Source organism: Brachyistius frenatus, unplaced genomic scaffold, assembly GCF_029030835.1.
Source record: "Brachyistius frenatus isolate BFR_SWC_R1_liver_20210118 unplaced genomic scaffold, ASM2903083v1 Contig_42, whole genome shotgun sequence".
NCBI lineage: Eukaryota > Metazoa > Chordata > Actinopteri > Embiotocidae > Brachyistius > Brachyistius frenatus.
The window spans coordinates 734544-745795 of NW_027210641.1; the positions used below are offsets into that span (position 1 = coordinate 734544).

General features: G+C 43.1%; 2 protein-coding genes across 4 annotated transcripts; one reads left to right on the forward strand and one right to left on the reverse strand.

Moving 5' to 3' along the window:
- Positions 1–2400: 2400 nt before the first annotated feature.
- On the forward strand, positions 2401–9679 carry tank (TRAF family member-associated NFKB activator). 3 transcript variants are annotated; one of them, XM_069702464.1, is made up of 8 exons: positions 2401–2894; positions 5100–5241; positions 5516–5624; positions 5792–5862; positions 7242–7300; positions 7423–7541; positions 8167–8564; positions 9226–9679. In XM_069702464.1, exons 2-8 carry the CDS (start codon positions 5143–5145, stop codon positions 9394–9396), a joined length of 1026 nt encoding a protein of 341 aa, XP_069558565.1. In that variant the 5' UTR covers positions 2401–2894; positions 5100–5142; the 3' UTR covers positions 9397–9679. The 3 variants fall into 3 exon arrangements, with proteins under 3 accessions (XP_069558565.1, XP_069558566.1, XP_069558568.1); XM_069702465.1 differs by lacking the exon at positions 2401–2894 and having other exon boundaries at positions 4937–5241; XM_069702467.1 differs by lacking the exons at positions 2401–2894; positions 5100–5241; positions 5516–5624; positions 5792–5862 and adding an exon at positions 5877–7034.
- Positions 3014–4742, reverse strand: LOC138623125 (uncharacterized). The gene is made up of 3 exons (XM_069702427.1): positions 4719–4742; positions 4138–4489; positions 3014–4056 (listed from the first exon to the last, which is right to left on the reverse strand). The coding sequence occupies exons 1-3, from the start codon at positions 4740–4742 to the stop codon at positions 3014–3016; spliced, it is 1419 nt and encodes a 472-aa protein (XP_069558528.1).
- Positions 9680–11252: the final 1573 nt, after the last annotated feature.

Sequence of the window (11252 nt, forward strand, 5' to 3'; positions counted from 1 at the left end):
ACACAAGGGAGAGTGAAGAATGTGCATCCAGCACTTACGTTGGAGGAAACGGAGAGAGAAATTAAGCAGAGCAGAACAGAGTATTCACAAATCTGTCTCATCATGGTTGCACTTTTCTTATCCTTGGCATGGTGTATTCACACCCAGGCACCCCATGTAGAGTGCAGAAACCTTTTATTCAGATATGCTTTGTTTTATTTTGTTCTTGTAACATGTAAATGTTCTGGGCAGCCGGCGCAGTGTCAGAATTTCCTCCTCAGGAAAATATGAACAGAGGGAGAATTGAGGACTGAAGAGGAAGAGACACGGGTCCATGGATGATTGTGGTCATTGAAATGACTCGTATGTCTTACTCTGTTCCATCGACGCCTCATTGTCTATTAGTCTCAATAACACTTCTTTAGCAGAACCACAAGACATGGGTCATGACAGATAGCCATGAGTTCAATATGAAAGCACAAGATGAAGATAGACTGCTGTTATCTCTGAGGAAGTCAGAGTTATGAAATCGTTTTTTTGTGTGTGGGTGGCTGTTTGGGTCCGAGTCATTCTCAGCAGGACAAGAGGTTGAGGTTGGAAAGTCACTGAGGGTCAGAGATGACAACCTCAGTAAAAAGACTCAGGAAAATGACCCTGGAGGAGGCTGCTCGCTGGAGCCCCCACTGTGGTGGACAGGTCACGTGAAGGGCTGCACTAATTCATACTCCGACTCAAACGGAGACCAGGAATCCTCCTGCTCTTATCCTGCTCTGTCATGTTTAGACACTTCTGGATTAAATCAGTTACAGCCTGAGACAAAAACAACTTTGGCAGTTTGCTAAATATACCTTTTAGCTCCCATTGTGAAAATGTAAAGAAAAGTTGTTTTTGAGTACAATTAAACAACAAAAAACAAAACAAAGAGCTCTACACATTATTTTCATATACAGAAAGGAAATTAATACATTAATCAGAAATTCCAGCGTATGGCCATGGTGAGGTTAGAGACAGCTGTGTCAGAAAATTTGGTAAAAAAGCAAGCTGAATACTAACTTCATTCATTAGAGTTAGTGTTTAAAGTGTTAAGAGCTTCAGTCAGTGGCGCATCACAGCCACCTCTATACTCTGAATATCTTACAGTGAAAGTCTCCGAGATTTTGGGGGGAGACACTTTATTTCAATAATTCACTCTTAGCTGCCATCTACTGGTTGCAGCTGGTATACGTTGGGTTGTAATTATTCTTGAGTCACCGGGTCATGTGTGCATTTAGTAAAGGCCAGACGTGATACCGATCAGAAACATAACCCGAAAGTCGTGTGCAGTCATCCCTCCACATAAAACAATAGGCTGTTGGAGAAATGTTCAAGCAAAAGTTGCGTAGAAACAGGAAGGACATCAGTCATAATGTCAGCGGGATGTAGTATTACATCACTGCTTACTGTATTTCCATGATGAAAAAAGGACTTGAGAGGAAATCTATTTATATCCAAAGAGATAACATTCACCCCTTACTTCACATGTAGGTTACATTATCTTGATTGTAGATTATTGTTCTCATACCTGTCTGAGTGAGTGTAGATCCATATAGTGTGTGTGCTTGTTTTGTAGGTGTACATACAGTGTACAGTACATATGCCTAGCTGCAAGTGTATATGCATACATTTATCCATGTGTGTGTGTACACATTAATGTGTTTTGTTTTGAAATCAATGTGTTTCTTCAAATGAATGTGACGATGATGATAAACCTGAAATTTGCCTCTTGCTGGAAGAACACGTCCCGGGGTTTTCAGTAACAGCATGATATAAGATCAGATAAGGGTTCATCTACAAGATCACCTAATAATGCAGTTAAACATTTTTGAACAGTATAAAAGTTCAAATAGATTAAAAGGTTAAACAAAAAAGCATGATTTACAGTAAACTGGGGCCCATGTGTTGCACACTTATATGTAGATTTTGTTTTTAATTACTTAATACATTTGATGTCCTGTAATGCACTTTGAAATACGGTGTTGTTGAAAGCTCTATGGACATGCATTCCCTGTTACTGAGCTGGATTACCAATTTAACAGAGTATGCAGACAGCTGTACCTCAAAGTACCTCAAAGTACCTCAAAGTACCTCAAAACACCTCAAAACACCTCAAAACACCAAACTCTGCATAGCTATTCATTAACTGCACATTTTGTTCGGGAAATTTTGAGAGGCACAAAATAATCTTATTATATCAGACCCTGAAATGTTATCTTATTTTGTGGTCTTGTGGTGTTTAGTGCCTCTATGCTCACATAGTACAGCTCCTACATAACGTGGTGTTTATTAAAATGACCTGAATAGGGTCCAGCTGCAACATGTTTTGCCAATGCGGTCATCTTTCAGTTTTATTTACAACAAATCAAGTTCGGTTGTTTCGACAGAACTTGCTGAATGTTCAAAAATGTAAGAAAGAAAATGCTGGGAAGTAAAAGGAGCACACTCAACTCGTTTGGAGACAGTTTTCACATCACAACAGTTTGCAGACGCGCGTCGGCTGGAAGAACCCTCAACCAGCGCTGCTCCGAGCTGCGCGCTGATTGGTCAGGGTCGGCTGAAGGCGGAAGTGCACAGAGCTGGGGGATTCCCCGAGGGAAGTTCCCAACTCAACGAGGCTTTGTCGAGCAGACTTCAGGTCCTCACCAGGTCCTCACCAGGTCTTCACCAGGTCCTCACCAGGTCTTCACCAGGTCTTCACCAGGTCTTCACCAGGTCCTCTCCAGGTCCTCTCCAGGTCCTCTCCAGGTCCTCACCAGGTCCTCTCCAGGTCCTCTCCAGGTCCTCTCCAGGTCCTCTCCGGAGCTTCTTCACTTCGCGTCTGAACATTAGACGACGACGCTGCGGAGCCACAAGAAAGTCCAACAGTTCCTCGGATGAAGGTGAGAGAGGCTCGCTGGCTGCTCGGTGGTCCGAGCTGAGGGCTCGTTGCTCGGTCGCCTGATCCGACACCGGCTGAATGAGTCGGAACCAGATTTAAAGAATACGGAACCGAAGATGTTTAAAACGCGGCTGGGTCGTACTGGGTCGTACTGGGTCGTGGTGGGTCGTACTGGGTCGTACTGGGTCGTGGTGGGTCGTACTGGGTCGTACTGGATCGTGGTGGGTCGTGGTGGGTCGTACTGGGTCGTGGTGGGTCGTACTGGGTCGTGGTGGGTCGTACTGGGTCATGCTGGGTCGTACTGGGTCGTGGTGGGTCGTACTGGGTCGTACTGGGTCGTGGTGGGTCGTGGTGGGTCGTACTGGATCGTGGTGGGTCGTACTGGGTCGTGGTGGGTCGTGGTGGGTCGTACTGGATCGTACTGGGTCGTGGTGGGTCGTACTGGGTCGTGGTGGATCGTGGTGGGTCGTACTGGGTCGTGGTGGGTCGTACTGGGTCGTACTGGATTGGATCGTGGTGGGTCGTGGTGGGGTGGGTCGTACTGGATCGTGGTGGGTCGTACTGGGTCGTGGTGGGATCGTACTGGGTCGTGGTGGGTCTGGGTCGTGGTGGATCGTGGTGGGTCGTCGTGGTGGGTCGTGGTGGGTCGTACTGGGTCGTACTGGATCGTACTGGATCGTGGTGGGTCGTGGTGGGTCGTACTGGGTCGTACTGGGTCGTGGTGGGTCGTACTGGGTCGTGGTGGGTCGTACTGGGTCGTACTGGGTCGTGGTGGGTCGTACTGGGTCGTACTGGATCGTACTGGGTCGTGGTGGGTCGTGGTGGGTCGTACTGGGTCGTGGTGGGTCGTACTGGGTCGTGGATCGTGGTGGGTCGTGGTGGGTCGTACTGGGTGTGGTGGGTCGTACTGGGTCGTACTGGGTCGTGGTGGGTGGCTGGGTCGTGCTGGGTCGGTGGGTCGTGGTGGGTCGTGCTGGGTCGTGCTGGATCGTGTTGGGTCGTACTGGGTCGTGGTGGGTCGTGTTGGGTCGTGCTGGGTCGTGGTGGGTCGTGTTGGGTCGTGCTGGGTCGTGGTGGGTCGTGCTGGGTCGTGCTGGGTCGTGGTGGGTCGTGTTGGGTCGTGGTGGGTCGTGCTGGGTCGTGGTGGGTCGTGGTGGGTCGTACTGGGTCGTGGTGGGTCGTACTGGGTCGTGGTGGGTCGTACTGGGTCGTGGTGGGTCGTACTGGGTCGTGGTGGGTCGTACTGGGTCGTGGTGGGTCGTGTTGGGTCGTGGTGGGTCGTACTGGGTCGTACTGGGTCGTGGTGGGTCGTACTGGGTCGTGGTGGGTCTTGTTGGGTCGTGGTGGGTCGTGGTGGGTCTTGTTGGGTCGTGGTGGGTCTTGTTGGGTCGTGGTGGGTCGTGGTGGGTCGTGGTGGGTCTTGTTGGGTCGTGGTGGGTCGTGGTGGGTCTTGTTGGGTCGTGTTGGGTCGTGGTGGGTCGTACTGGGTCGTGGTGGGTCGTACTGGGTCGTGGTGGGTCGTGTTGGGTCGTGGTGGGTCGTACTGGGTCGTACTGGGTCGTGGTGGGTCGTGCTGTCCTCGGACTCCTGGAGCAGCTGTCGGAGTCCGGTGTATTAAACAGCCTGTTTGTGATGCAGCGTCTCCAACAACCTGTGACCTCATCAGTCAGGATGGAGCTGCAGATCTCCCAAAGTTACTCAACTCTTGTCTGAACATCAGGACAAAGAAGAAAAGGGAACATTTGACAGACTTGGTAGTTTTACTACAACATGCTGCACATCGTGACGTCGGCTAAAACTCCACTTATTCAGAATGACCTTTTACTTGCTCATAGTTCCTCTTTGGCATCTTGTTTGTATTGAGATCAAGGCAGTCAACTGAAATGTGAATATCATTTCTGATTCCTGCCAATATTCTTTGGTAATAATAAGCAGATATCATGAGAAATGTTTACCCAGTTAGTTTCGTCATTGTATAAGTAGCTTATTTAAAACAGCCAAACAATTTGGCTGCATTTTAAGGATTTATTGCCATTTTTAAACTCCTGTTTTTAAAGTATGTAAGTACAAGTTAACCGTTGATTATAAATGTGGTTATCTTCATGTGTTTTCACTTGTAAAAAAGATGGTTATTACATCTTAAAGAGGTCATTGGGAGCGTGTTATTTTTGGAAGTAAAATTGTAAACCGCTGATTTCACCCACAGGGCTCATGCCTGCTGTGTCAGTGATGATCGTGGAGCACGAGGCATGGAAAGGAACATCGGAGACCAGCTCAACAAAGCCTTCGAAGCTTATCGACAGGTCTCCATCGAAAAGGACAATGCTAAAAGGGAGCTGCAGCAAATGGTAACGACACAAAGGAGAACGACTGGCAATCGTTTAGTTTGAAATGAGCCAAATAGCACCAATATAGCACAAACAACACGTCACCGAGTAGCCGGTGCTGCCAGCTTCACAAAACATGCTTTTATAAGTGTCTTGAAGGTTTGTTTACTCATTTATGTTGCAATGATTAAAATATGAATTATCCATGTATATGAAAATGTGACGCACGCAGATCTATAGGCCTGATCCGTATCAAATATACTAACCTCTAAATAACCAAACCTCATGTTTACAGACTGAATATTATGAGCGATACACTCAAGAACTTCAGAAGCAGATCGAAGACCAGCAGCAGCTGATTTCAGAACTTGAGGCAAAGTTGTCAGCAACAAAACAACCATCAGGTTAGTGAGACACGGATGATCATCTGCTCGTACGCTTACGGGGTCATTTACTCATCGCATTGTAATGTACAACTAATTGTAACTGACAGGGAGAGTTTCCACTGAATATTTTGATCTGGTGCTGCGTCCTGTACCAACTGTTCATTTGAACTGTTCTGGATTATTAGGAGAGATGAAATGTGAGCCTCCCAACCATCTCCATGAAGGAGCCAGCACTTCCAGGAAAACACAGAAGCTGGTACGTCTCCATAACACGCTCTTTGTACATCGTCACTGTGAACAGGCTTCACGAAACTACGGCTGTGCTTACATACAGCTTCCTCTCTCATACGAGATAGAAGTGATCGTACTTCTGCTTAAATCTGCTGCATCAGTGTCTCTGTTAAAGGTTGTTAAAGGAACACGTAGCTGCCAGCGAATGCACTATGAACTATGAAGCGTGCCATATTGTTGATCTATCTGACGCGTGCTGTCGGGCATCGTCTCCGTGTAAGGTCTCTACTTACAAGCAGTGGTGGAATGTAACCAAGTACATTTACTCAAGTACTGTACTTTAGTATAAATCTGAAGTATTTGTACTTAACGTGAGTATTTTTATTTATACAACTTAAAACATCCCCTCCCCTGAATCTGAGCCATATATTGGACATTTTACTATTTTACCACTCTGACAGCTTTAGTTACTTTTAAGATTAAAGTTTGTTTTACCCTATTTATAGTATAAATATTATTTATATATCTCTATAAAAATGGGACACAAAGACTTAAAGGCATAGGCCATATTGGATGTACTGGTTCTGTCAGTGAAATCCATGTATCTCCAAATTTGGTGATTTTAAATCTGAATTGAAGTAATACATGTTAATTTTTTGTACTGAGAAAATTCTACTATTGTTTAAGCTAAGTGGAGTACTTCGTAAAGCCCACTTGAGTTATCTAGAAACGCATTGTTTTTTGAGCTTGTTGGCTTGTTAGAGATACGTGGTTCTTCCAGAACAGAAAGGATATAAACATGATGATCTCATGAGAATCGATGCAGTCCTGTAGGTTACACTAATTATACTTTTACTTAAGTGCGATTTTGAATGCTGCACTTATTATTTACACATTGTACTTTTACTTAAGTAAAGGACCTTAATACTTCTTCTGCCACTGCTTTAAGTAACTTGTTCTTTCATCTCAGTACCTCTCTGGCTGTACAGCTCACGCACAAATATAACATTTCATTCAGTGTTTATGACTCGTATTTAAACAGCTCTGAAGCAGTTTGCAGCTACTTTCAGGATGATTTAGAGAAATTGTCTTCTTCTTTTTTCATATAAGTTCATCATGCGTCCAATTATTTGCTCTCCTCTCATTCAAACATCGATGTTGCCTGCGCTGCTGCTTGAAGACTCCACCCAACGCTCGGTGTGTCCTGCTTTTACTTCACCAGATGGTGCTAGAGGATAATATCACTGCTCAGCTCAGCAGTTCATTAGTTTATCCAAGCAGGAAATATTTTTCACGATTAAATAGAAACCTGTGATGTGTAAATAATACTGCAGATGTATCAAGAATATGCTGTTGGATAATTGTTATTAACGTTCACTATAAATGTAATGTGTCTTTTTTCAGGAGAATATGGGCACTGTTGCTGTTGCTCCTAATTTACCAGTCAACAGCAGCGTTGACTAGTATGTGTCTCTTTTTTTTTGTTTTTGTTTTTTGTTTCTTCTTTTCTTTTTTTTTTATCATGCAAAATTTCATTTAAAAAGTGGATTTTCTTTTCCTCACTTTTTTTTGGTTTATTTGCCAGTCAGGACATGCTGGAGGCATTTGAAGTGATTCAAGGCAAATTCCGCCAGATTCGATCTTTAACCAGAAGACAAAAAGATCACCTAAAAAGATTCCACGGAGGAAGTGATACAGCAAACGGTAATATTAATATTTACCATATATTACCCTCTGTTTTTACACAGCCTGAACCTTACTGCAGTGGTTTTCTTAATTTAGTTACCTTAATGAAAACGCGTTGATTTGATAGATTTGTGTTTTTCGTAACAGCGTTAAATAACTTTTGCTTGTACTTTAATGAGATACCGAGACCTTAACTAGGACGTACATGAATGCCTGTTTACCCTCTGAACCGTAGCAGGCCAACCCTGAAAATAATGTGGATCGACACATTCAATAATTCTCCTGACAAATGCCTGATGTTGGCTCTGGATAGGAGCTGTTTAATTAATGATATAACATAGTTATTCATATAATAATGTAAAGTGTGATACAAATATTTTTATGTTGTATATTTAAAGAATCCAGCTTAATACCTTTTAATAAAAACTAAATTAAAAAAAATCTATACACATTGAAAGAACCAATATGGGAATGCTCAGTATATATATATATATATATTTTGTTTTGTTTGTTTTGTGTGTAACTTCTCAAATTGTTGTCAAGCTCAAATATCCTGAAAGCCAGACCTACAATACGTCAGCATCTTGATTGAGAAAGGAAGATGAAGAGCTGTAAAATCTCCTGTTTTCCTGCCGTGTGACAGACCAGCGGTTCTCGATGCCCATCCAGTGCACCGACCGCACCGCAGAGGCCGAGAGACCCTTCTCTTCAGCTCCGAGGTCAGCGGTGGACGTCCCTCCGCTGCCTGCATCTCTGGCGTCCCGCGGCACCAGCCAGGAGGACAGGGACTTGGTAGACTCTCTCACCAAACTCAGTGTGAAATTCCCGCCCTGTGCGGACAGTGAATATGACTTCCTGAACAGTGCTCCAGAGAGACACGGCGGTCTGGCTATGCCCGTGAAGCGGCCTCTCGGTAGCGTCTCCTCCACACTGACGGAGGAGGAGCCCGTGCAGCTGCCCATGCCTTTTGTCTACCCCACATCCCCCTCCCACTCAACATCATCCTCCCTCTCCCAGGAGAGCGTACGGGGACCCCAGCAGGTGAGAATCACAGACGAAGGTCTGACAAAACTACTAGCAAATTATCAGTTCCTGATTGGTCTTTGCTAATGGAGGAGTGAAACGGTGTGAAGTCCAGAAATATCCCCTCGGCTAAACTTGAAACACATTACTGTGTAGTGTGTGCGGATTCTTTTTTTTACTTAAGCGTGCATGCTCTGGTTATATTTGGCATCTTTGCTGGAAAGTGTGAGCCAGATGGAAGCACACCACAGTGTCTGAATCTGATGAAGCAAGTGTGATGGTTAAGAGGGATTTTATTGCTGATGTGTGTAAATGCTTAATAAGAAATTATGAATGACCTGCACTGCATTAGAAAGTCTGTCTATTTTTTATTATATGATTCCCTCCTCTAGATTATACAGATACAGGCATTTATAAGAGGGATGACTGTTTTGATGGTGTGGATGAACACATAAATAGAAAGATAATTAAACACTTGAGAATAGCATTTTGCCTTCACGACTACTCAGTATTTGTTCAGGCGGTTGAGTTGACAGAGGACATCGACTTGCCTTCGTTAAAGCAACAAATGCTTCAACTTCAAGGCCAAGTAGTCCGGCACACTTTAATGAAGTGAGTGTAAGGATTGTTTAGAGCATAAATAATCCCGAGTTTTCTTTGGTTGCCTCCTTCTCTGCAGCCTCTGTGGAGCCCTGAGCTGTGCGATGCTGCTGGCGTGGGGACAGAGCCGGCGACGCCTCAGAGCGGCAGTCCTGATAAATGTGCTTTCTGCCACGCTGTGGTTCCTCAGGACCGAATGAACAGCCACCTCTACTTGCATTTCTCTCCTCAGAATGAAGCCGACGATTGACAGTGGAAGCAGAGACTGACAGGGCGAAAGGCCTCAACTACTTCAAGACTTTACTGTTTTCATGGTCTCGTCCGGCCTGCCATGAAGTATAAGCGCTGTACTGGATTTGAAATGACACTGCAATAAGACTTGAATTCATTTATTTAACATTGAAGAATTGAATGGTACATTTTCTTGCCCATTATATTTTTCTAATATCACGCTAAGATTTTATGATGATGCATATATGAGCAAATAAACCCACATTTACTCTTACAATAATTTTGCTATCTTTTGAATTGTTTTCAACACATATATATACATATATATATATATATATGTATATATATATATATATATACGTATATATATAAACAGGTCAATATGCCAGTGAATGTATCTATACATAAAGACAGGTTGTTGAATTTCTTAACACGTTTATACATTTTTTTATTTTTTTATTTGAAAACTTAATTTGAAACCATTTCCATTGGAAAAATGGTCATAAATAGAAAGTTGCAACAATTTCTGCTGAAATAAGACCTTTGTACCCCCTTTTATGATGGCTTTGAGATTTTATATCTCAGAAAAACCATATGTTACGAGTTAAAAATGACAACAATATGCATCGAAGTACTCAAACGTTAACCAATTAGGCATTTCTCCAATGGTGATGTTGATTAGCACTATTTCCAGGTGAATTCCCATCCTTCCTCCACGTTGTGTTCTTCAGCCAGAATAACTTGTACCAGCTGTGTTATTCTTGGTGTGGAGTTATTTCCAACTTTGAAATCAGTTTAAAAGTTAGTATGCCATGTGTTCATTAAGATTTCCTGCACAGACTCTTCCTGTTAAATTTGATGAGGTCTGTCTAGCTACAGTTTTATCTTTCACAATATTTAACTGTATTTATGTAGGCACATTTACTCTTATGGTGACATAAACATGATATTATTTCACTCCATCAAAGTAATAATAATTACATTACAGGCTACACTTTGAAAATGAAATATTGGACACTACGCAATGAATCACAGGTAACAATAATTGTTAAATATCCTGTTCATTGTGTGAAAAGCACATATTTTATAGTGTACACTACTTGTCATTTTACTACATCTGAAACCTTTTTTTTTTAACCAGCAGCAACGACTTATGACTCGTGTGGCATTTATTCACACCATCTCAAACATTGCAGTGATTTTCACCTTTCAGCGTGATGTTTGAGGAAACGGGGACTCGTGTGTGTTGGGACACTTTGTCGTGCAGTGAGGCCTTGCAGACCGTCAGCTGTGGACTTGTAATACTTGTGCTGGGTAGATGAGCTGGTGTGAACACCGTAAACAAATTATTATTATTTTTTTCTCTTTACCAGAGTTTTATAACTCACTTCCAACAATCAAATACCCCTAACAGACCTGATTGATTTGTTATTTCAACCTTAAGTTATATTTGATGCTGAGCCTGTGTCTGTGCTTCATGAAGAGCTCAAAAAGGGTGTAAAATGTGATGTTATAATGCTATCAACTATTCTCATGAAATGAGTCATCAGAGGAACATGGAATGGCACTACTGCAACACAACACATCTACTTAAATGAAAAGAGTGAAAATGTGTGCCATTTGGTGTCTATACAAAGGTGAATATTACATATTGATCTCATGTAATGTGTCAAACATAATGCATGTTTATTTTGGAGTGACATATACCACATAATTCTTCGTTTCACATCGCTTCATAAACGCTGAGGGGAGAATTTATTCAGATTTTTTTTTTGGCAAATACATATCCCTAATGATCCTCTCTGGTTAATCTGTGAACAGTCAAACATTGTGCAGCCTGCATGCTTTTCTCTCAGGGATCATGAACAGCTGCTT

Bases quoted from the DNA above. Each gene is read 5' to 3' on its own strand.
- LOC138623125 (XM_069702427.1), bottom strand. From the start codon at position 4,742: ATGCCAAAGAGGAACTATGAGCAA. The intron at 4,490-4,718 runs GTAAAAGGTCAT...GGACTCCGACAG, and splicing joins CAAAGAGGAACTATGAGCAA to CTGCTCCAGGAGTCCGAGGA. The intron at 4,057-4,137 runs GTACGACCCACC...ACCACGACCCAG, and splicing joins ACACGACCCACCACGACCCA to TACGACCCACCACGACCCAC.
- tank (XM_069702464.1), top strand. From the start codon at position 5,143: ATGGAAAGGAACATCGGAGACCAGCTCAACAAAGCCTTCGAAGCTTAT. The intron at 5,625-5,791 runs GTTAGTGAGACA...CTGGATTATTAG, and splicing joins AGCAACAAAACAACCATCAG to GAGAGATGAAATGTGAGCCT. The intron at 5,863-7,241 runs GTACGTCTCCAT...GTCTTTTTTCAG, and splicing joins CCAGGAAAACACAGAAGCTG to GAGAATATGGGCACTGTTGC.